Source organism: the organism of the source record quoted next, unplaced genomic scaffold, assembly GCF_019419815.1.
Source record: "Pyrus x bretschneideri cultivar Hongxiangsu unplaced genomic scaffold, Pyrus_bretschneideri_v1 Contig3, whole genome shotgun sequence".
In the NCBI taxonomy this organism is placed as follows: Eukaryota; Viridiplantae; Streptophyta; class Magnoliopsida; order Rosales; family Rosaceae; genus Pyrus; species Pyrus x bretschneideri.
In genome coordinates, this window is record NW_025999612.1 from 5,938,567 (window position 1) to 5,964,890 (window position 26,324).

Genomic DNA, 26,324 nt, shown 5'->3' on the forward strand with positions numbered 1-26,324 from the left:
GGGTTAACGTGGAAATATGATTAGGTAATCTGAATATATAATACCAGTTGTGTTCAGGAGGGAAGAAATATATCACAAGGTCCATGATCGATGAATAGAGTGCCATTAGGATCCTCTCCAAATTCTTTTGGTGAGGGTTTTGGGAATCTGTAAATCGTGTTCATTCATCATACATTGCACGGTCAATTTTTATCAAGTACTGTTTGTATTTAATTTTAAATTAAAATATTTAAAATAATTTCTGACAGCACAATATACAATGAACGGATATGATTTACGAATTTTCAGAATCCTCACAAAAAGTATTCGGCGAGGATCCAGATTCAATAGAGTGGCAGAGAGGTCCCATTTAATCAAAGGAAAACCAATGAAAAGAATTTGAAAATTTTAAGTTTTAATGATAATGACAAAATAAAGAGTAAAGTGAATAGTACCATGATTGACTTTTTAGTGTAAAAATATGATTTTTCGTTAAAGTGAACAATATCGAGAGTTTTTCGTTAAAATTCCTATCATTTAATCAATCAAAGCCTGTTGACCAAAGAGGAGTCCGCCCAATCAGGACCGTTTAAGTTCAATCATTCAGTTCCCATTCAAGTTAGCTAGATGTCCATTTAATCAATCAAAGCCATGATGACCAATGAGGAATCCACCCAATCAAGGCCGTACAAATTCAATCATTCAACTCCAATTCAAGAGTAACAATACATTTATTACATGTGTACCATTATTTGTACTATCTCTTTAATATAGAGTGTGTCCACCAACATATGTGATCTCAATATCTCATCTTTATTAGAGAAATAGTACAAAAAATGATATAAATACGGGTAAGAGTAGTATTTTCGATCAAGCTAGCTAGATGTCAGGGTGCTCAATTCTTAGTACACGTGCCATTCATCTACAAAACCAGCACGGGCCCTTTGGAATCTTAAGTGACACAATTGAAACAACCGGTGAGTCTGCTGTGCATGCATGTACAAGGTTAAGGGAATGTTTTGGCACTTCGGTTCAGATTTTGAGAATTTCCAAGATGCATTTTTAGGCTCTTGGAAAAACTAATTAACTAAGAATATGTCAAAACTATCACATAGACATATAATAGTAAAAAATGACTGTAAACTCTCTCCGATCGAGACTTCAATTTCTTATGTAGCGTTGAGTCACTTGAAGGCAAAGTTATCTGCTGTCAAATTTAATAAATTTTTAATAGATGTGATGCAATATATAATAAATGTGGTTGTGTGTTACACGTATTTGATTGGTTGTCTCAATAATTGGTTCCCGAAAGGAGATGAAAATTATAAAATAACATTATTATTTAACATATCGAGTGGAGCAAAAATTGTATAAAATGTCTAATTGCCAAATAAGTCATCAAATATATATCTTTCATATTTTAAATTTGACATCTCATTTACAGATGATATTAATTAACTCTTAATTAACACAGTAAGTAGATTACACGTTTTTCAAAACTTTAACACATGACACACAAATTATATACATATGTAATTTATTTATTTATTTATTTTTTTTTTATACTTTTGACGTTCAAAACATGTTATTTTCACACATTTCTCAATAATATAAATAAATTCACGTATTTTATATTTTTAACATATTATTGAATGATAAAAATATATTTTAAATAAAAAATAGTAATATTAAAAAATGGCAGAATTTTTTATTTTAGCAAAGTTACCAAATAATACATGTACTATATCTGTTATGTATTTTACTAACTGCGCTTCTTAATCATTGTGCTAAAATATGGTGTGATATCACTAAATCATGAGTTTGAGTAGTGAGAGAGCCAACATGGGATTATAGGCAGCTCATGTCTCCAATAGCTTTATAACCCTAATGTATACTTATTTGTATATTTATATGACCCCTAAACACAACTATGGCAAACTAAAAGAATGAGTTAAAAACACTAAATTACAAACTGCTACTTCTTTTGTGCAACCCCTTGTACAATTATTTGTAAATTTCCTTGTTTCTTTCTTCTCCTATTTCCTATGTGCGACTTTATGGTATACAAGTATTTGATAAAAAGCCTTACTCAATAGTCCTTGGCAAAAAGAAACAAACTGCGACATAATTCGGCAAGTACCCACTAGAAACTCAACAAAATGATCCAATAAAGTTTTTTTGGCCCAAAATTATGACTTCATTATTACAAAATTCTAATTCCACCACTGAATTTGAGTTATCATCATCCTCGCGTTCTTATGCATTAAACTATAAGATCACGAATGATCTGCAACATAATTGTGTATGTATGCTTGGAATGCAAGAATTTATTTTGTAATCGTTTTTTTTTTTTTTTTTTTTTTTTTTTTGTCAAATTATCAAATGCTAAATAATTATACATGAGTGCTCTTCTGAGCTCCATATCATGAAAACATTTTGTAGACGTACGCGTGTTATACTTTGGACTGAATCTGTTCAGCCAGAGAAATATATATGCAATTAGCAATTCAGCATTCCATTTTAAGTCGTCCACTCCAACTTAATATTTTTTCAAAGACAATCATCAAAATATTTGAATTTCAAACAAAATGTAGGCCGCGTGGTTAGTCATGTACTACTGATATCATTCAGAAAAGAGGTATTAGACTATTAGCCAATTTACTCTCGAAATTGTAAGGCACTGTTAAATTTCCCTCCTAAATTGAACTTTTATAATTATCCCAATCACACCGTGCCGTTAGATTTTTCAAATTTTCATCCACTACGCCGTTTATCTTGGTATTTCTTAGGGCAAAAGGTCATTTTTCACCTCACCAAAACCCTATCCCTGTTTTATTCTTCTTCTTGCTTCCAATGGCGGAGTTAGGAATTTTTCACCGGGTGGGATAACTTAAAAATTTAAATCTTTATAAACAAAGAAACGATAAAATATTTTTCACAGTATCAACTACCTTAAGAGAATTTTCACAAGGTGAGCCAAGAATTTTCGTTATTAAACAAATACGTGTTAAACTCAAATGAGTACATGTACAAGAAGTTATGAGAAAAATGATGTAAGAAAAAGAGATGGTTATAAAGCTGTATTCTATAATTTTATATAATTAAACCGAGAAAATTAGGATTTATTGACTAAATATATGGTGAGCTACATTCGAAAATCAATAAAAATTACATGTAAAATTTTATTTTTCACCTAAAGCTACCTAGGCTATAGGTACCGTTTGGTACATGGGATGGGACGGAATAGAGTGGGACGAGGCGTTCCGTCCCATGTTTGGTATGCCTAAAACGGGTGGAATGCGTTGTTACACGGGATGAGTTTTGGGTGAATTTTTGTTCCACCTCCACCCCCTTGGAACGACTTGTTCCACCTCCACCCCCTGGAACGACTCGTTCCACATCCGTGGAACACAAAATTATAACCTCTCTGTCTCCTTCTTCTTCTTCCTCGCTTCCATCCGAGGGCATAGGGAGCTATCAGAAACGGCGGCCGTGGCGGGGACAAAAGCCGCACCAGTAATGGCGACATTGGCGGCGCCCTGGTGGAGAAAGGCGTCGACTTCGCCAACTACGTCTGCACCTATGCCTTTCGCTACCACTAGAAGGAGAAGCTCTCCTATCGAGTCCGCATGGACGCTTACTACAACGCCATTTTCAAGAACAAGCACCACTTCCATGGCAAGGTACAACATCTCATGAGCTCACTACTTAATTACTCCTCCTTTACCATTTGTTGTTATGCTGTAAAATATTTGGGATAAATTTGGTTTTAAGGCCAGAAAGAACGAAAATTTATTGAAAAAGTTTTGAAATTGAGAGGTACCCACTTGGTTTTTCCCGACGATTTGTTCGAAATCGGTCTGAAACATTTCTTATTTGTTTGATTTGGGTTGGGGTTTTCTGTTTTTTGCAGGCGCAGAACAATCGTTCTGTTTCATCCTTACGCGTACCAAACATACACTGAACCTCCGTCCCGCCCCGTTTGCGTACCAAACGGTACCATAACCCATGGTAGGCCTTAACATGGCTCCGCCACTGCATGCTTTGTCATTTTTGCATCTCCCCTTCTCTCTCCTCTATCTTGCCGACCCATCCACTCTCCAACCAGTGCCTCTCAAAGACCCTAAAATCCAAACGTTTTCTTCTTCTCCATGCTCCTTCTTCTTCCGTTGGATGGAATATTGAAAAATCCAATGACAGAGGATGGTGGGGCTAGTTATAAAAGTCCAAGAGGGGTAATTGTCTAAAATTAAAATTACATGTGAAAATTGATAATGACTTACAATTTTTTTTTGGGGGGAGGGAGGGGTCCCGCAGGTAGGGGGATTGGTTGGATTTAATTGGCCAATATAAAGTTATAGTAATTGTGAGACCATAAATTCTCATTGACCGGAGTAAGGCGGAATGGAGTAACTATGCCTTCATAGTCCGGTCATGGACTAGACAACTCCAATTGGGGTGGGCCGTATAAACGACCAACGGTATTGAGAATGACCTACTCGTTCCACAAGACACGAAACTTGAACCAATTGGGGATCATATTGGTTTTCTATATTCTTGGAGATTCCTATAATGTAGGGATTAACTTGAGCCACAAATAATCAAAATCCTAAAAGGAAATAATATCGAATGCTAGATATTATTTAGGATTCACTATCCAAAAAGGTTTCTCTCTCAACTAATATAAATACACCATCTTAGGGTCCATAGAAGGTATTTAATATCCCATATTGTGCACCTCACATACATATCACTTTCTCGCTCTCTTGCTCACTACTTGAAGTCTATAAATCCTTACTAACTTGACCGTTGAAGAACTTTTCCCAGTACCACACCAACACCATATGAATTTTATGGTTGTTCCTTCTTGTAGGTGACCGATCAAAGCACTCTTTGACATGTGGCAATACTGAATTTTGGTTCCAACAGTAACAACAATGTCATTATGTGTCATTGACTATAATCTTTAATCGAAGTTGCGGTTCCAGTATAAAACCACTTAACAATATAGAGAGTGGTCAAACTCTATTTCTCCAATGTGGACTTTTATCTTCACATCTTCATAACCTTATCTTGTGGTAAATTTTTGAGATCTAGCATGATCCACCACCAATGTCACTGATATTGTCTCAAGTTGTGGGATTTATATAATACTTGTATTGTATAAAACACAATTTTAATTGACCAACATAGGGTGTGTTATTGTTATGTGTTTTAAGTCTCACATCGACCATTTCACTTTCTTCTCCCCTTCTAGCAACCATACAAAAAAGGGCTTTAGAGAAGGGAGAAAATGCACCAAATGAGACAGTGATTCGGAATTCGTTAATTCTGTTAGGTATGTTCTATAACAAATTCATTTGTTTATATTATAGATTTCCAACACAACTTAACCACTTTATTGCTCGATGTTGAATTTTATCATAAAAGGTCTTGGTGATATCAAAAGTGGAACTCCCACATATAAATTGTATATTAATTTTGTAGTTCTCCGATGTGGGCTCTATTCTCCAACATCTTGAACTATAAATTTTGATGATTATAATGGATTAATATTTTAAGAGGTAGTTAATTAGATCCAGGTAGAAAAACCCTAAGCTGCTTTTAAGATTTAGTCAAGTTGTTGTAACATACATATAGCATAAGAAGACTACAAAAAAATCCAAGAGAAGTATATATAAGATAGAAATGAATACGATTAATTTTAAGAGAGGTAGATTACAAGCAAAAAAAACATACATATAGCATAAGAAGACTACAAAAAAAATCCAAGAGAAGTATATATAAGATAGAAATGATACGATTAATTTTAAGAGAGGTAGATTACAAGCAAAAAAAAAGCTCTACAATATAACACAGACAGCTAAAAATGATTTATCTGTGATATAGGTATAGATTATTAACAAAAAAACATGCAATAAAGGTATACATAATTGGATTTATATTGACGTGGAATTGTGATCATCGGACATATTTTAAAGAAGTGAATTGTTTTTAATAATAGCTAACAAAATTAGATTAATATTGAGTTTTCTCTACTTAAATCCTATTGTACTCAAGATGTGAAGTCGTGAAGTTAAATGAAGTGCTACTTCAAGGGCGGGGCTAGCAGGTAGCACTCTTTAATTGGTCAATTATAAAACCATACTTCACCTCAAAATGTAGTACCAGAACACCAAAATACCCAAAAATGTAGTAGTTGGATGCAGGCTTTCATTGAATTGTTCCCTTTATTTTTATAATACATACAATATTTCATGCACCAAGGGATGTGGAAGTGGGTTAAGCTTCATAATAGGCTAGTCATGACAATTTAGTTTAAATTCGTCTTTGATAAAAATCAAACATAATCCTCGCACTCACAATTGAAGAGGAATACCACTATACTATAATACTAAGTAATAATATTCTTTTATTAATTCAATTATATACATCTCCTGAATTAATGGCTCATAACTAGAAATTGGAAATTAAGTGGATGCTATTAGTAAATGCTGGCATGTAATATGTTCAAAGCTGATGTTAGAGTCAGTTTTTGGAAAGAGATGGGTTTTGATTAAGTCGGCATTGAAGAGGAGATGCAAAACCAGTAGTTATGTAGTCAAGTCGCTTTCCATACCTGCGTTCTTGCTTAATATATACGACGCATTTTGGTATCAAATTTATTACATATCTATGAGAGCAAGCTTTTATTCTAGCTATGAATTGAATTAGTATCAATAAACAGAAATATTACTATAATTATTAAAAAGATGGGGAGAGTTCAAAAACTACTACATTAATTAAGATATGTTGAAGTTTCAAATCCGAAACGCATAGGTAGAAACCGTAAACCTTAAACTTAACACTCTTTCCACAATGATATTGGATCACATGCACATGAAAAGAAAATATTAAAGTTATAGAGTAACATAAGTTTGTAACATAAAAATAAAAAAATCTAAAAAAAAATCCTTTAGCGATGCAGCGCGTAGCGGGGAAAACGATATATATTGGATCGAAGGGAGCACAACCTTCCTCGATTTTGTTGATTCTCACAAGAATGCCAAGCATACATGGCGAAAAAAAAAAAAGGGACTAAAGCCAGATCTAAAATAAATAAAAATCTAAATTATCTAATTTATCGAAGATCCTAAAACTGAATCTAGAAAATAAAAATAACACAAAATTTAGAAATCGATTGCCTTTTTTCAATCTCCATCATTTAGTGAAAACAAAACTAAGGCAGGGTGACTCTAAGGGCATTAGGTGTGTTCCTTCCGTAGCTACCAATGCTTTGTTGTTTGACTCTAGAGGCATTGGGTGTTCCTGGAGTTTTTTCCTCTCCTAATTTTATTTTCTTGCCCTGCACCAAGAATGGTATATATATGACGTGGAAGTATTAACACCGTCAAATTCATCACACATGCTACTTTGTTCCTTAATTAGCAAGACTTCATATGTGTCAAAAATAAGATTATTAATGTCATGTTCTGAAATATATCAGAATCTCTTTTAGGTGGTCATGAATGTACCTTTTAACATAAGTCCATTGATCGATGGATGATATTAGAGTGGGGTTGAATTCTCTCTCTAATTCTCTTTTCACTCACACCCGACGAATTACTAATGTTGTGTGGCACATAGATTAGCCAGCCAAGTTTGACAATTTTAGTTTGATTTTAATTTTTTTTGGTTTGAGGAACTTTCGAATTTAATCTGTGATGCTTTGTCAGAAGATGTAATTCTTGATCATCTCAATATATTCCATTGTTTCTCTTGTTGACCCTAGAAAGGGAACTGTTATTAGCATTCAAAAAATTTCATTCTACACTCCTCACAAGTGTATTTTTCTTTCTAATTATCAAAATTTTGAAGTGCAAAATGACATTTTTGGAGTGCCAATAACAATTCCCCTTAGAAATTACAAAGCTTATGTGGAGCGCAGGCTAAGTAACTACATCCTTCTTGTTGATCCAGGCATGCCAACTCGCGACTGAGCTTGGTCGGGCGAGTAGAATAGATATGGTGATGTGATGTCGAACGCGCTACTGACTTTTGCACTAAGTGACTAGGTCTTAGAAGAACCTGATTAACACCTCATTTTGCTGAAAAAAGCTAATAAAGTGATCTCGTTCAGCGAGAGAATCAAGGACTCCTCGCCGGTTTGGATAGGAAACCAACGAAACAGAAGCATCATTGTTATTCCAAAAGGAAAATGCTCCTAGATCGCCTGATTCTACGACTTTAGTGTTGTTAATCTAAACTGAATATGTGTTGACGGAACGGTTAATTAGTATTTTCTCAGATGTGTGAGAAGGTTCCGCGTTGAGCGTTTGAGTTTGTGTGTTGAGTTTAAGAGGGTTTTCTGCGTTACAAAACCACTTCTATTTATAGGGTGGATTTCATGATGGCCAAGTCTGCTAAGTTACAAAATTATGAAAATATTCTAATTCTTCGACATATTGTCTGAATACACTCGGAATTATTCTCGGCCGAAACTCTATCGCCACCAAGTCTCGTCGTCTTCGACTAGGACTCTGAACCTAGATAAATTATGAGATTGATTCAACCTTTATCCGAAAACCAATCTTGACGATTTATTTTTCTCATCCAACAACTTAAAATATATGAACCGAGCACGTGCAAAATCGGAGTCCAAACACGTCTAGAAAAACCACAAGCCGTGAACATTTCTTACCCGAGTTTGCTAAACTCTACAGTTCTACCATTTTTGCATGTGAAAAATACCCACATAGCCTAGGTCGAAAAAATTATTGAATTGTGTTCCTGTATAAAAATGGTTGAATAAAGAGTTGAATCTGTGTGTGTGTGTGTGTGTGTGTGTGTCTAGAGACTCGGACAGAGCGTCAAACATAAGTGCATTTTGATCCCAAAAATAATCACAGACTTCAAATCGTTAAACTATTCATTCGACACTTGAGGCTGAGTCAATGGTAGGGTTAGTGGATAGAATGGTGAGTAAGAATATAGTAGGTTTAAAGTTGGAGTCCCTCCAGTTTAATCGAAAATAAAAGGATTTCAGTTGATGCAATTCCCCATTTTAATTTCATCAACTCTTAGCTAATTAATTTATACCATTTATTGAGCTGCAGAAATTAATGGTAATGTAAATATGTATGACCCCATGTGGCAAGTAGCATTGCCAACAGGGATTACCATATTCATGCCTTGAGATGAATGGTGAGTCATTCCAGATACGTCATGCAGAAATGGTTTGTACACGATGATATACAAAAATCATTGGAGTCTGTTTGTCCCTCAAATTACAGTGACATATGTAGTATCTATGCTCTAGTTAGCTGGCTTGCTAGCTTAGTTATGTAGCATCAGCAAAACCCTAAATCAACTTGGACAAGTTCATTGCCTTAATTTTGTCTGTCAAATTTGACCCATGTAGATTTCAAGGAACACAAAATTAATGTGGATTATTGTGGTATTAGGGTTTGTAGTTTTTATGTGCATTTGTAATGCATGTTACTAACAAACATTATTTCTCTTTATAACTAAAAACAGATTACAAACTAGAAGAGAAATTGAGAAAGGGTTAGGGTGATTGAATGGAATGAGAGAAAGCCCGATTAGCTAGCCGTATTTTTTGGTCAGAAAAAGAGCAAAACCCCTTTACCAAAAGATAATTTATTAATGTATCAATTCGTGTTTCTAACACGCAAAATTTTTTTACAGAAAAAATCCCTATACCAAAAAATAATATATTATTGTATCAAGTTGTGTTTCATCATGCTAAAAATTTCTACCAAAGTTCAACCCGCAACCATAAGGCAGAAAGTATGATTTTAAATTGTTACAAGACCATCATTTTTGGGATCGGATCCTCTCCAGATCCCTTCCCTAGGCATCCTTCAATCACCAACGTTCAATAAAAGAGGAACAGTCAGGATTAATTTGATTTTCTTTTTCTCTTAACAGAACTACCTCTTTCTTTTTCATCTTCTTCTTCATCCTCTCTCTCAATCCTCACCTTCTTCTCTTCACCGATCTCCCAAAAATTAGTTTCAATTTTTTGTTCATAATTTCCAGTAAATTGACGTTTCTTGCGTGACATCTTTCTCTCTCCGTCCCATCTTGCTTCTCAGTGTCACCGTCCCCTCGCCTCCTACATCTCAAATTTCAAAACAATTATATTTGTTGGTCTCAAGCAGAAAATCAATCAAGCCAACTCATTACACACCCCAAAATCCTATCTTTACCCCCGTCCTCCATCCATAATCCCTACTTCTTCTCCTCACCCAACAAAAAACTCCCATAAAACCCCCTTTTTTTTTATTTTTTTGTATTTTCCAAACACCCTTATAACCCATGAATTAAATTTTCTGAACAGCCAAGCAATTGATTGCAGGGAGGAAGAAGAAACTTGTCAGATTTCGTATTTGATGTGAAACCATGAAACCAAGGGAGGGAGAAAGAGGAGAAAAATAGCTTGGATCGATCTTCGCTTAAGCAGTCTTGCGAAGATCAGAATTTGAAGACTTGAGGAGCAGCCCCTAAACTGGGAGCCGTAGAGACGGCATGCTTGTCACTGCAGTGTTGAAACAGAAGGGAGAAGAGGCGGACATTTTGATGTGAAATTGGGTTCTAACTTCTAAGCTTTTTGATGGAACATGTAGACCTAGTTTGGTATTGAGGTAATTCTAAAAAAAGTGGTTATCAAAAAAAGTTAAGAGCTTTTTTATGTTTGGTAAACATTCAGCTTCAATTTTTTTTCACAGTTTTGGATGAAAAAAAGCCAAAAACACAAACCTGCAAAATTCAGCTTTGAAAAACCAGTTTTTTTTCACATCTGTTTTACATAAAAATTTATCAAATACTATAATACTGTTTTTTTTTTTTTTTTTCAAAAACATTTTTACAAAAAAGTTTACCAAATAATATACTCCTTTATTTCATAGTTGCTTATTCTCCCAACATAGCTGAAACAGTTTTTTTTTAAAGTACAACAACACCAAACCAGCCCGGATAGAGAGGAAAGAGAGACTTTTTTATGTTAAAACTATTAAAGAAAATTGATTACTAGCCGTAGGATATCATCTAACGGCCACAAAATGATTGGTCCGGTGGCTCCGTTGTGAAGGTTCCGGCGAGGACCCGAGCCCATCATTTTTAATTACTAAATCTGCAGACAAATATATTCCCACTCGGAAGGTCTAGAATAAAATATTTTGAAAATGAAAGAATATTAGTATATTATAAAATTAGACTAGACAGAGCAACATTCTCTCTCTCTCTCTCTCTCTATCTCTCTCTCTCATACATAAAGCAAGGGCCATACGTACAGAACGTCCACAAACAACCCTCACTCCTCTCAAAAACGTTCTTTTCTATTTTGTTTTCCAGCTTTTGTAACCAGTTTCAAGAAAAGTGAAATTTTCTCTCTTTTTGAGGAAAACAGTTTTCTTCTTCTTCCTATAGGCTATAGCTCTTCTTCCTTGTGCCCTCAAGTTTTCAGCCATGGATACTGCTCAGTGGCCACAGGTAGACAGATTTTTTTACTTTTCATTTTTCTTCATCAAACCCCATTCCCTCCTCCTTCTCTTTACTTCTATGAATATATACAGTCATCTTTTTGTTCATTAATTGAATGGCCTTGTGGATCCTCTTTTCTTTCTGTAAGGATATTGATGCAAGTCCCCACTCAGTTTTTGGATTTAGTTTTTATCACTTCTTCAACATGGTATTTCACTTTACCTTTTGTTTAGGTGATAAAGTAAAAAAGAGCCCAATTATCTTTTGTTGTTTTTGTTCCTCTCCTTTTGTTGCTGGCTCATACAATTTTCAAAAAAGTGTAAATTGAAAAGCAGTTCCTTCAGTTGTTTTGTTTTGCTTGTCTTTCTCCCATTTCTCTAATTTCACAGTATTCCTACTGATCAAATACTATTTCTTTTGTTTGGTCTGAAATTTATCTTGTTCTTTTTTCTGTTGGCTTTTTTAGGGAATTGTGGTGAAACCAATAGAGGAGATAGTGACAAACTCATGCCCTAAGCCTGCAGCAGCTAATAATTTGGAGAGGAAAGCAAGGCCTCAGAAGGAACAAGCCCTAAACTGTCCAAGGTGCAACTCCACCAACACGAAATTCTGCTACTACAACAACTACAGCCTCACACAACCAAGGTACTTCTGCAAGAGTTGCAGAAGGTACTGGACTGAAGGTGGGTCCCTCAGAAGCATCCCAGTTGGAGGTGGTTCAAGGAAGAACAAGAGATCTTCATCCTCAAACAATTCTCCATCAACAACTTCTAACAATTCTTCTTCTTCCTCAGCATCCAAAAGGCTTCCTGATCTGATTCACCAAAACCCTAAAATCAACCAAGCCCAAGATCTGAACCTCACTTTCCCATCCACTAATCAAGATTTCAGGAATATTATCTCTGGTCACTTGCTTAATCACCATCATCAACAACTTCCAAACAACAACATCAATGATCAAAGCACCAACAAGCAGCAAAACCACATCTCTACTTCTTCCCCAACTTCTACTACTACAACTACAACAACATCCCACCTTTCTGCCTTAGAGCTTCTCACTGGATTGACTTCTAGGGGTTTGAACTCCTTCATGCCTATGCCAGTCCTATCAGACCCGAACAACAACAACTCTGTATATAATAGTCCTTCTGGACTAATTAATCCGATGCAGGATTTCAAGCCAACTCTTAATTTTTCACTGGATGGGCTTGGAAGTGGATATGGGAGTCTTCAAGGTCATCATGTTCAACAGAGCAGTGGGAGGCTTTTGTTTCCATTTGAAGATTTGAAACAAGCTCCTTCAGGAGGAGGGATTAATGAGCAGAACAAGCAGCATGGAGATTCAACTGGGTATTGGACAGGAATGCTAGGAGGAGGATCATGGTAATTAGTAACAAGAAGAGACTTGCATCCTGGGTTTTTTCTCTCTTATTTCTGATTTTAAACTTTTTATTAGTCTTTGGCTTTTTGGGTGGGTGACTTAATGTTTGGATTTCTTCATAACTAACAGATAGGATACATGGGTTTTCTTAATATTCTTCATTTCTCCTTCTCTTTTTTTTTCTTCTTGGAATGGCCTTTACTCTTTTGAAGTTAGATGGTGGTGGGTTTTTGAAGCTTATTTTAGATATGGCTTCAAAATGGCTTTTTACGTGTAAGGAGCTGAGCAGTGTTCATAAAAAAAAGGTCGTGGAGGATGGAATCTATGATATCAATCAAGACCAGCCCAGATTTTTTTTAGGGTAGAAAAAGTAGAAAAGAGGCATATGGCATGCACTGTATAATCATCTGCCCTTTTTAATATTTCATGTAATTTCTTCTAGTTCTATCACTACAAGAAAATCAAAGGGCATCGCGGTCCACTGAAATGTGCTACTAATTGGTTCGCTTGGTACAATAAATAATATGTATAATTTGCAACTTAGTTTGTAAGGATCTGAAGTGGATGCAATGTACTTGTTTATCTCCATGCATCTATTTACACACACACACACACACATATTGTTGTTTTAGGAGGATTTTAGTTTAAGGTTTTATTCAGAAACAGAGATTTATCCAGCCATTACACAAAGATCTCCATGAAGCATATGAGCAAGAGGGGAGAGCTTGCTACCTGAAGAGCCAGAGAAGAACTCTGATGCCTTCCACATGACTTCGTAATAAACAACTTTTCAAAAAGCAGCTTCTGGCTTCTCTCCAAGTTTTAATTTAGAACCACTAAACCTTCTCCTTAAACCAAAAGCTCACCTATTGACTACATATCTAAACAGTTCTGAAGACTCCCCCTCTAATCTCTATGTCCCATTTCCTGGAATGATATCATTGCTTCCATTCCATTCCACACCCCTTTTCCTTTTTTTTTTTTTTTTTTTTTTCCTCCAGTGAAAGATTGACAGCAAGAACTGACAAACCCTACTTTCTTTGGTCTTTGTTGGGACCCACAAACATTCCCCTTGGCAAGTGTGCTAGAGAAAGAATAATACACCCCACTAAGTTGATCCATCTAGATCTGAACTCTCAAATTTTTTAGTTTTTTAAATTTATTTGTTTCTTGCTGTAAGCAACTTGTGGTGCATGGTAAAAAAATAGTGGTGTTATACACACATTTATTTTTATTTTTTACATATTTTTTTTAATTTTTAATCATCAGATTGAATAAATTAAAGAAGATTAATAAATAAAAGTAAATAGAAGTGTGAGGTGGTAAAAAATGGTATGTGAATTATAAGACCACCGTTAAAAAAATAGAATCCGCATAACATTTTTCTTTTTTTTTCATCATTTTTTGTTTTTGTCTTTTGATTCTATTGTAATATTTTCATTCAAAGAGTCAAAAAATAAATAGAAGCGAGAGTTAAAAAAGAAAAGGCTAAATTGTAGCAAATGCTTATGATCTATAACACGAGTTTCGTTTTTGCTTCTGAACTCTATTAATAGTTTCCTTCCTCAAATTATGTCATTCGTTGCACTATTAGTCCTTTTCGTTAAAGTACCATGAACCATCCACAAAATTTCGTGTTTATGATTGGATCTCCTGAATGAATGATTACATGATCTTAGTTTTAATTGGAACTCTTTAATACCCCATAAAGTATTTTAAGGAGGAACTCCTCCTTAACCTTAAGGAGCCAAGCTCTTCTCTTTTTTAAATAAATTAAGTGTTTTATTTTTATTTTTTTATGAAGCTTAAATTTGATAGAAAAGAAGACATAGTTGATGGAAAGAACACTCATGCAACATAGAGTTAAATTGAAGGACGAGAGAAATTAATATGAGAGCTTAATGACGAAAAATAAACATAAAAGAAAGTTCAGGGATCCTTGCTACCCTGCACTCAAAAGAAAAATAATGTATAAATATCAATTGCATGTATAATAACTAGCAAATGTTGGATGTACCGTAATAACCTAACATGGAGGTCATTTTCCAGCCAAATTTTGACGGTTTATTTATAACTTGGTAATCCAAATTAGTTTCTCCGAGGGCTTTTTGGGTAATCCAAACATGTCTACAGTCATTACAGATCACTTTAGTCCAAGTTGACATATGAATATGACAACCCATTTTCCTATAGTTAATCACCACGAAATGAAGTAGGATAATACTAGGGATGTCAAAATTTTAAATAAAATTTACAAATTAAATTATGTGTCATTAATAGGAAGTAAGCATGAACAAAATTTACAAACTAAATTATGTGTCATTAATAGGAAGTAAGCATGGTAATCAACACTTACTAATTCAATCATCAATATTCACGTTATTTGGTTTGCAAAATTTAGTTTAAAATTTTGGTCTCCTTTACATTATCCAATGAAATATAATGGCCATCCCAACTATTATTTTAGAATAAAAAAACAAAATAATAAAAAACAAAAAAAAAGTAGGAAAGAGTATGGAAAGTGGATTTGAGTAATCAAATGTCGTTGGTGGATGTGTTGTGGTTTGGATTCTTGTGTGTTGTGTTTTTGTGCTTAGGCTTTTTCAATGAACAAGATGTTTTCCAAACTTATCTCTTGCATTTCTTGAGTTAAAACCACAGAAGCATCCTTTGTTTTTGGCAATGCGTGAAATATCTGCCTGCTGCCCTCTTTACATTCTTGGAGACCTATAATTCCCATAACCTAACTCGTAGGATAAAGAAGTATGCATTTCAAGGGGTGAGAGAAATGAGCGGTATTATTATTGTGCACGAAAAAATTACATTCTTCAAATGTATGATGTGTTGGGCACGTCATTTTATAAATTTTATTTGATAAAACAACGGGGGTAAAGCGTGGGTATGACACCTTATTATGCAGTTAGTCAAAATTACTTTCACAAAAGCATGTGACCTCTTGTATTTTGGTCTTAATTATCTAATCCCACCACATCGATCACACTTTGTGTGAGAGTTTCCCTTACAAAACATGTCATACCCAAGTTTTCTTTGGCATGGCGAATCATTTACTAAAAATATATGACCAAATATTTGGTGGCGGACGTAGCATTCGAGGGAGAATTTCATAGAACAGGTCACTACCACTGTGGCGTCCCAAATCACTAATGCAAGGTCATGTGCAAGACTTTCTCCTTATGACCTTGTATTTGTGGTTCAAACACCAAAGTGCCAGTGAAACCGTACCATCTACGTCCTTCTCGTAGCATCGCCCCATTCAAGGTGGCAAGACATTACACATAGATTCTTTGTCTAAAAATGAAGATGTCTAACATCACGAGGTAGAATAGGAAGAACGTTCGCGCTTGACGAGGGCAAAAATTGAAAGATCATAAGAGTTAAATGTTGTAGTCAAACATATGATGGCTACATTTATACTTAAAATATGAGAACCCAAATTCAAATTCTCTTTTAACAACACGCAATAGTCCAGAAATGTCATCTCAATAATCCCAATCTTGCCCAACAAGTAAGTCCGTCCCACCCAATAGGCCCTACAGACTTGGAAGAAAAAAAGAACCAAGATGGAGAGTGGTCCAGGGTCCATCTTCAATTATGTTTCCACAGCATTATCGTCAACAGGGACGGGAACCGGCCATGATTAGAAAACATACACCCAAGGATTTTGAGAGTATATAAATACGGGGTAACGAAACGTAAACTTTTCTATCCGGAAACAAATAAGAGCACTGAAACTCAGCAATGATAGCACTTAGAAAGAGAAAATCAAAAGCAGACATTTTGCCAGTCGCCCGTCTGGTTTGAATGCAACAGAGAGCAGCGGAGGGGTAAAAAATTTCACTTCATCCAAAAAATAATACATTGTTTCCAGTTTCAACATTTCAACAGGGATTCTACCGTTATGTCTGAATTGCCAATATGATTAGGGCAAGGGAACTCATATGACTGGACCAAGAAAACTATAGTCAAGCTTGATCGTTTAGAGAGATCAGTGATCAGCGTTGATTCCGAATATACGAACCTTGTGCATGTTTGGGAACTTTGCAACTACCAACACAAAAACTGCTAGCGTGTTAAAGATGAGCATTGGATTTTGATAGTCCGTCGTGTGTGAGGCTATCAAGTACCTGCCAAATGAAAGATGATGGATAGGTAAGCAAAATATATGTCTTATTGAGTTAGAATTATTCGATACAGTAGCATCACACGTGAGAAAAAAGTTGTACATCCCATGAGCATTCTGGTCTAACATGTCTGAGTGCATTTCTATAATTCATAAGATCAAATTAAGCTAACCAACAAACGTGTGACATCTGTATAACAGCTATGTTGAATTAAATGGTTCACTATATTCTGAAGCGCTCACCGATGGGACTTAAATTGAGGGACACTGTATTTAATGGTTAGACACAAGATGACTATTGTAAGAGACCATCAAGGGAGCACCGCTGATCTCCCCCTAATGACTAGAATTCATGCTTGCATTTTCAAAATCCAAAAACCGATCTGCAAGGCTTATAAAGAAAAACTTCCAAGTACTTACAACACAACAGGCACGACGGTTAGAAACTTTCTGTTTCGAGTGAGTTGGTTGCCATTGTCTATTTGCTCCCACCATGTCAGTGCATTGTAGATACCCTGATCATCTGCAAATGGTGTTCCTTTCTTCCAGTGGAAAAAGTGATAAGTAACCTTAAGACAATCATAAAACATGGTAATAAGTAAATCAGAGTATCAGTAACTAAACTATAATAAAGACATCAAATCTACCATACAGATCATAAGATAGATAACGCATATTTGACGACCGGTTAACCTCCAACAAGACATCAACTTTTTACTTTTCTCAAGAAGATGCATAACAGATACTTATAACATAAAATCAGCAGCCCCAAATTTGAAGAGAGCTTCAACTCAACTCAATTAAAGGGTAGTGAGAACTCAATGAATTTTTCATTTATCAGTATGAAGTTTACAATTCCAAATTACATTAACATTACGCAGAAACACTCTGCCTATATTCCTCAGATAAAAGTTGTTCATTCCCCTGTACCCAATGCTCAGCAAAATCTGCGCTCAGCATCCAGATACCAATCCCGTAAAACTCAATCTGATTTCCTGGTGTTAAATCATAGATGCATCCCCGTCTACTAACTAATTCAATACAATATCTCTTTGATTCTCCCTCCACGCTGGTTACCGATTTTGATTCTTTTGAGAGCATATTATTGAACAGAGACTTGTTTATCAATTCTACCCCATCTCTACTGCAGAACTGAACACGAGAGTTTCTTCTCCTCCGCCTCCTTGTGAACTAAAAAGATTATACAACTATACAGACCTATATAATAAATGATACAACTTCCGAGATTGTTCACAATTTCATCTAATCAGTTAGAGACTCCCGCATCTTGTCTAGTGTTTAGAAATTTCTACAATTCGATTCAAACGTAACATAAATTCACAATCAAGTATGATTTATTCAATCCTACTGAGTTCTTCATCAATCACAACAACCCTAAACCATTCGTCGATTCAGATTCACAATCACAATCAAAGTAATTAACCTAATCCACCACCATAATTAACCAAATCGAACAGGAAAAAATAAGCAGATTAAGTTAAATCTTCGAACAAATAAACACAAAAGACTGAAGAGAAAGGAAGAGAGAAAATACGAGAAAGTGGGAGAGGTGGACGACGGTCCAGGCCATGCCGGGAGAGCAAGAGAAGAGGCAGAGAACGGTGAGCCACGAGAAAAACACCATAAGAATGTAAGTGGTCCAAACTCCGGGGTACGTGAACCACTCCGTGTTCCGATTCAGATCCGTCGGTCGCACCGCCGTTACGTACATTTTCCGATCCTTTTTTTTCTGGATTTTCTGAATTTTTTGGGATGATGAAACGAAATCAATTAACCGGAAGAGACTACGAGATGGAGATGAAGATTAAGATTAACGACGACGATGATGGGAGTGTTAATAAGGAGCAGCTGCTCATCATCACCGACGTCAAAAACGAAAAGACAATAAGACGATTTGGGGAAGTTGCGTTGCAGGACGGATTGAGATTCGGGGGATTTTTGGGGTTGGCGACTTTGGCGTGTTTTTTTTTTTTTTTTGGGTTTATTATTTATTTAGGAATTTAGAAAGAAAAAAAAAAGGAATTGGAGCGTATGAGTATGATTGATGATGAATATTTTTAGAGAGCTTTAATGAAAAGAGTTAGTGCCAACAAATATTTAACCAAAAACAATTCTAAAATGTTATTTAATTAAAATGGCTCAAAGTTTAATAAAAAATCATCCAAAACTATTGTGTACATATACCTTTTTTGTGCCCTTATCCTCCTCTTCCTCGTCATCGTCCTCATCCTCTTATCTGCACCACGAATAATTTATAGTGTTAGTATTTTATTCCAATCAGATCCAATAAGGACCTACAGTTCCAGTGATGTACATACATGTCAGACGTCTATAAATAACTGAGATTCATAACCTTAACTTAGGTCTTTATCTTAGGTTCTTGTTATATCAGGACTAAACATAAGGTGCCCCCAAAATTATGAGCATTTTGGAAGAAAAATATTAGATATGCATTTCATACGCATTCAATGATGTGTTTTTTGGTTGTGTGAGGGAAGTATGTGTATTTTGATTTTTCTTCCATGACTTTCTTCGTTTGAGACTTCATTACTTTCTGAAATAGTGCCACCTTTTGTATTCCTTTCCCCTTCGGTTTATTTATTTCTCTTTTTCCTTGGCTTCTTATCTGGAAACGGTTAATGTGATATAATAGCTTTCTGGTATAAAAAGACCCATTGAACGTAGAGGTTAATGCCGAAAGTGCAAATGCATAGGCATTAGGCATTCTTTCATCAGGGAAATGTATTACTGTAATATATGCTTACCAAATCAAAGTTCAAATCAAAGTTGAAAAATGAAGCATTCATTGGAACAAAACTGCTGAAACAAGTTCAAAGAAGTTTAATGGCAGAAACTGGCGAAAAAGTGTCTAGAAACAAAAAAAGAACCAAAACATAAAATTGTTTATGGAGAACCTAAAACATAACAATGTTTATGGGGAAAAAAAAAATCAGATACAGTGTTCGTTTTATCTGTGCACAAACAAACATTGTATCTGGAAAGAAAAGAACCAAAATCCAGAAACAATGACTTAAATTCCAAAAACAGTGACTTAGATTTCAGAAACAATGATTTAGATTCCAGAAACAGTCTGTGTTTTAACCTCTGATTTTTTTTTTTCTTTCATGCATCAGTTGATTATATTTAAGAAACATGATACTTATTTTGCTTTGAATCCAAATACAATGAATTTCACTATTTCTTTTCTAGCTTACATTTAAGAAACAGTGTGTCTATTTCATTTGGATCTAGAAATAGTGACTTAGATTCCAAAAACAGTGTTACTTAAAATCCAAAAACTGTTTATTTTTACAGTCCAGAAACAGTGACCCGTCGTTATTATTGAATAACATGCAGATCTCAAATTTATTTTCTGGGGAAATAAACAATGAACTCCACTGACAAAGAAAAATTGAAAAACAGTACTTTGAATACATTATGAATAATAACGACGATCACATTTCAACGAAATAATACAAAATATAAATTAAATAGCATGAGGATCTATATTTTTGTTTCAAAGAAAAAGAAGAAGGTCTTCAAAACAACGATGAACTCCATTAATGACGAAAATCTGGAACTCAACCTAAAAAAGTTAGGGGTAAAATCCGACAAATCATAATTTATTATAGTTGGGCCATTTTTAGTTGGACTACTTTAATATGGGTCTTGTACTAATCATTAAACAAAACTTATAACGTGGTTTTTGATTAAAACTAAAAATTTTAAAGTCCTTTTCATTAGTTTTCTTATATTTGTAACGGTCGGTGATGGAGTTGGTGCGAAGAGATCCATTAGCCTTACCTAACAATGTATAATATATTATATAAGGTTCGTTTGGTGGGTTAGATGAGATTAGACCTTATGAATATGATTGGATTGACGAAGAGATATATGATAGGACTTGTAACTCATATACAATGATAGGTTGGATAACCGACTTTATTATGGATTCATAACTTATTATATCTAGTCATGTTCATCTTACATTTTGACACAATAAGCAACAGACTGTACTCAAGTCTATTTTAATTGGTCACAACCTATCATAACTAGCCCACCAAATAAGCTCATAAGAGTCTCATTCTCCTAGGCTTTAAGGTCCAAGAAAATTGTGTCCACCTACAGTTTGATTTTAATCTGACGGTTAATGGTCATTTATTTTTAGGATGACGATATCTATACATTCATTTTTACTTCTTACACATACCGCTCAATTTTTAACCACCAGATCGAATAAATTGTATATCAAGACCCCCTAATTTTTATTGTTGTAGTTTCTTCTTCACTGGTAGATTAAGATGAAACAGTATGCAATTTTGAACCATGAAGTTTAAGAAAACGAGACTAATATCATAAGTACATTTTTGTTGGTCCACCCAAAAATCTGTTATGTGGAGAGATTTTTAATGTATTTGGTATACAATCTGATACACCTAAAATCATAACACAATTGAAAAAAATCCATAAAATTTATTCTTACTTATATTATGACACGTACGGTACTCGACTATATTTTGGTAACATAGAAAAAATTTTGTTTTGCGCCCCACCGACATCCTACAATGTTTCCAACAAAAATGAACTATGATTATTAAAAAGATGTGTGTTTTCAAAATATCCTTTTTTTTGTTTTTATGTTTTTTTAGCAGCAGACACGTTTTGCAGCCGTATTTATTTGAAAATATGTTTGGAGGAATTGCTTTTTATTTTATACAAACGACAGCTTAATAGTTTAAATTGTTAGTTTTTATGGAGAAGGGAGATCGAATCGTGCACCAAAGTACATAAACATTATTTCTTTGAGCATTAATAAAATGAACGAAGAAATAAAAGAAAACAATTGGATGTCTGTGATGATTTGGGTCAACATTTTTTTTCGTATTAAAGGGTAGCCTTCACATAACAATCCGTAATTTAATACTTGAAAACTTGACTTATATTTATTAGATGCAGTTGATTCTCTCTCGCTTTCTTTCATATTCCTTTATAAATTCCACATAAATAAACATACAAATTGTTCATTAACGCGAAAGCAATAAATATAATAGGGTTAGTGTGACATCCCATATCGCCCAGGAAAGTGATCCTTATATGTATATTCCTATCCCTACCTAGCGCGAGGCCTTTTGAGAGCTCACTGTCTTCAGGTTTCGTAGGAACTCCAAAGTTAAGCGAGAAGCGCTCAAGAGCAATCCTAGGATGGGTGACCCATCGGGAAGTTCTCGAATGAGTTCCTAGAAACAAAACCGGAGGGCGTAGTCGGGGCCCAAAGCAAACAATATCGTGCTACAGTGGTGGAGCGGGCCCGGAAAGTGGTCCCCCCGGGCGGGGATGTGACAGTTAGGCTACCCATCCTAACTCCAAAATAAAGTGAAACGAGAAATCTCAAAATGCAAATTAAGGTCATTATTTGGCCAAAGACACTAGTTCTCTTTAAAACGACGGATTATGGTCCCAAATCGAACATCAACCTCTCCAAATTCAGAATCTTTTAAACGTATTTTTCTTGTGTTGACGCTTGCCGAACGACTCCATAATCCAAGACGCTAGTTGTTCTACATCACTTACCCAAGTACAAACAGAAGCATTCTACAATGTCAAAATACAAGAATTAACATCATATCATTTGCTTGTGTTCTGGGGGAGAGTAAATTACTAAATTGTAATGCTTGGAAAATATATTGATATAAAGCTCAATTTTCATCAAAGACCAATTAATGCCCTTCCTATTTCAACAGAATATTAATTTTACAACATATAAGGAGGCCAAAGCAAAAACTTTTCAAAGGCTAACAGTTGCATTGCCAGCCCCATCCAATCCCTCCACTAATCTTCTCTTTGCAGACTTCGTTCTAAAACACCAGACCTCGAAGGCCTCGCTCAAGTCCGGGTACTGGACCTGCTCGGCTCCCATCCAGTCTGCCAGAATGTCCGCTTGATCATTTGACGGCAACGCCAGCACCAAGGTCACCATGGCCCCTTCAATGCTCTGGCACAAGTCTTCACTCATCTTGTATGGAAAGCCCGTCTCCTCGCTGCCCTTTGAGTCCAAGAGCGGTTTCATCTTCCTTATATAAGGCAGCCATGTCTTTAGTAATGAGATGCGGATTGGAGTTGGAAGAATCACATTGCCATAGCCAACTGCTTCCAAGACTTTAGCAGTCACTTCTATGAGCTTAATTTTCAAACCCCACATAAAAGAATCTAGTTTCTTATCCTCGATTACTTCTAAAACGTTACTTGAGCTTTCAGCCCAGTTGGATACGAAATCCTTCATCAAATCCATCTTCCCAAGTATGTTAAACATCCACTCAAGATCAGACAAACTATGCAATATTTTCTCCTCTGCCCTATCAGATACAAGGTCAGGCTCCAAAAGTAGGGCAGACAACTCCTTTTCAAACGTCGAATAAATCTGCAATAGACCCATTCTCAGCACTGATTTTACTTCATCATCAGCTGTGACCAACGGTGCATCCTCATCTTCTCCTAACATGAATTCAACTTGTTCTTGGGCAGAAGTCTTAAGCTCATTACCGAATGGAGGGCATGGTTCGGAAATGGATGTGGCAACGCGAACCGCTGAGATAAAAACGTTTTTGGTGGCAGCTAAATCAACAGGTTGGATCCTGGCTAATATCGGCATAGCTATTGGACCCAAATTTGAAACTGCTTTTAGGATAAGTTCCTCTTCTTTGTCCTCCCAAGGAACAGCCTCTAAGTACTGGATGCAGCAGCGTGCAATCTCTTCGCACTGGAAGGCAACTGCTACCTGAAGAATACCAAGTGCAGATTTAACAGAATCCAACGAGTCCGAAATTGAGTCTGCTGGAAGATAAAGCAGCTTCAACAGGTTGACATGGTGATCGTGGTTAACCTCTGAGCAATGTATATTGATGCAATCACTACAGCTCGGATGAGAAAGCCGGTTGGCAAAGTACTTGCTCCTATTTATCAGAACAGAGGAGTGGGAATAGAACCGTTTCGGTATCCCTTCTCTATTCTTCAAGCATATAACAACGTCACTGGTTTTCCGATCACCAAACCTGCGGGGCTTGGTCTGTAAAGCTTCGTCCATGTGCGCGAACAACGCTCATGCTTTATGCAATCGAAACAGAAAAAATTCGGAGTCGTTTCCAGCTGCAAATTAAGATTTTCTTAGATACTCGGTTCACATAACCTAAACAAACATCAACATAATGTATATAAACTTGCATATTGTATACAATTGTATGCAATGATCTATGTCACCAACTGACAACAATCTTCTTAATTTTTCAGTATCCAACATAGTTAACAGATAATCATTATTTAATCACAAAGGAAATTAAATCAAACCCACCAATAAGAAACAAGATTATTGCAGCTAGAAAGCACCCCAATTAACCAAACAACTCAGGATTTACTTAACATCAACCATTCAATTAAATCAAATTAACAAATCCCTGGCTGGATTCTGTAAGCTAGTAATGACAATAGTGATAGTAATGATAATAGTGAACTAAACACAGAATAAGAACTAAACCCAAATATAGCTCCAATAAAAAAGAAAAATTCTTGATTTCTCACAGACCACAGGTAAATATTACTAAATAATAAAAACCCATCAAATTTATCCAATCCCGTTTCAATTATTTGGAGCAAAATATTCAAGGTTCCAATCTTTTTATTGCCTCAAATAAAAATTCCATTTTTTCTTTTCAAATTGGTAATTCTGAAAGAATACATAAATAAATAAAACTCACCTTTAATTTTATCAACCGCAGTAATGGATCTGCAGTGTTCCAGTGCAAAATTGAATCTGAATTTTGCTGCAATTCAGAAGGGTTAAAAACGCGCAGAAGAAGCCCTCCATTGGAGGGTCTGATTTTTTGAGTTGATCCTTTCAGTTGTGAGAGCTCCGAGGAAATAGAAAGCTTTGGAGTGAAACGCAAAAGTTTTCAGACTGACCAAATGGCCCTTGTGTATGAATTGTAATTTAGGATGATGTGCTGCAGCATCAAGAAGGTATAGGAGGAAATTAATATGAATTTGAAGGGCAATTTTGTGCAAATAAACATGGACATTAGTTCACTACCCTAAATTGGGCAACAGTTGTTTGGTGGAGACAACGTTATTTGTATCTGATTGGATCTTTGCATCAACTTGGCAAATTGGCATCCCCACTTGCTCTTTTCTTAAAGGATGAATGATTTCATAGCTACTTTACCTTGAAGTAATCTTGTTCGGTTCTTTAGGGGTAACGAATCACTTGTTTCATCTAACCTACGGATCACAAATATTCAAAAGTAACTCATTAAACCATGAAAGTAAAAATTCAGATACAAATATCAAACTCCTTTTTTCTGCAATCTTGTTCGATTTTTTATAGATACTAATCGAAGTGCGAAAGATCTTAGGAGAGACAAGTATACTGCTATGGCTGACTCACAAGCTCATTGAATAAGATTTTAAAAACGAAGAAGATGTCCAATGAGAAACAGGTAAACTGAGGCAAAAGGCACTCATCTCAGACAATCGATTCGGATTTATGTTAAGGTGCTCAATTACGGAGGCTATCTATCTCTTACGAAGATTTATAGAACGATAAAAAGATATACAAAAGGATTTGCATATGGTTTTTATAGATATGGAAAAAGCATATGATAAGGTCTCAAGAGAAATTATTTGGATGATTCTAGAGAAAAAAAAGGTGTACAAGTATCATATATTCAGACAATAAAGAATATGTATAATGGAGTAAGGACTGCATTAAGAACTCATGAAGAACAAACTTAAAGCTTTCCCGTAACCATAGGGTGACACCAAGGCTCAACTTTTCAGTCCTTACCTTTTTGTTTTAGTAATGGATGAGCTAACAAGACATATTCAAGATGATATCCCATGGTGTGTGCTTTTCCTATATGATCTAGTGTTAATAGGCAAAATGTATTTCTAATTTTACTTTTCCCTAAAAGCATTTGAAGTTTTCATTTGGTTCCCTTTATTCCTATCTAATCCAAACCTTCCATTTTGTTTTCCCTCCTCCCTCACGCTGCTATGTGGCAGCCTCCTAACTCACTTATCTATCTTCTTCTCTCTCGAATCTCTCACTCTCTCAGCTTTCTATCCCTCTCACTCACTTTCACATCTCTCTCGGACCCTCCCCTTTTCCCCTTTCCCGATTGACACCCACTCACCCATCGTCACACCCGAGCCACCCCGACGATGGCGCAGTACCATCACCACCCTCCTAGACTCCTTCTCTCACTCTCCCTCATCTCTGTGGAGTTCAGTGAAGCCCAGAAACCCAGGAAAAACCTTCGGCGAACCCCG

The 26,324-nt window shown here is 35.6% G+C and overlaps 3 protein-coding genes across 4 annotated transcripts; 1 reads left to right on the forward strand and 2 right to left on the reverse strand.

The window, feature by feature from the left end:
* Nucleotides 1-11,214: 11,214 nt before the first annotated feature.
* On the forward strand, nt 11,215-13,432 carry LOC103949283 (dof zinc finger protein DOF4.6). Its single transcript, XM_009360389.3, has 2 exons — nt 11,215-11,472; nt 11,930-13,432. Exons 1-2 carry the CDS (start codon nt 11,449-11,451, stop codon nt 12,848-12,850), a joined length of 945 nt encoding a protein of 314 aa, XP_009358664.1. The 5' UTR covers nt 11,215-11,448; the 3' UTR covers nt 12,851-13,432.
* A 3,252-nt stretch (nt 13,433-16,684) lies between these two features.
* On the reverse strand, nt 16,685-19,058 carry LOC103949284 (ORM1-like protein 1). Of its 2 annotated transcripts, none has more exons than XM_048589807.1 (3): nt 18,541-19,058; nt 17,406-17,527; nt 16,685-16,989 (listed from the first exon to the last, which is right to left on the reverse strand). In XM_048589807.1, exons 1-3 carry the CDS (start codon nt 18,715-18,717, stop codon nt 16,851-16,853), a joined length of 438 nt encoding a protein of 145 aa, XP_048445764.1. In that variant the 5' UTR covers nt 18,718-19,058; the 3' UTR covers nt 16,685-16,850. The 2 variants fall into 2 exon arrangements, with proteins under 2 accessions (XP_048445764.1, XP_009358667.1); XM_009360392.3 differs by having other exon boundaries at nt 17,406-17,554; nt 18,541-19,033.
* Nucleotides 19,059-22,665: 3,607 nt separating this feature from the next.
* LOC103949285 (BTB/POZ domain-containing protein At3g05675) lies at nt 22,666-24,971 on the reverse strand. Its single transcript, XM_009360393.2, has 2 exons — nt 24,755-24,971; nt 22,666-24,149 (listed from the first exon to the last, which is right to left on the reverse strand). The coding sequence occupies exon 2, from the start codon at nt 24,085-24,087 to the stop codon at nt 22,792-22,794; it is 1,296 nt and encodes a 431-aa protein (XP_009358668.2). The 5' UTR covers nt 24,088-24,149; nt 24,755-24,971; the 3' UTR covers nt 22,666-22,791.
* Between the last annotated feature and the right edge of the window lie 1,353 nt (nt 24,972-26,324).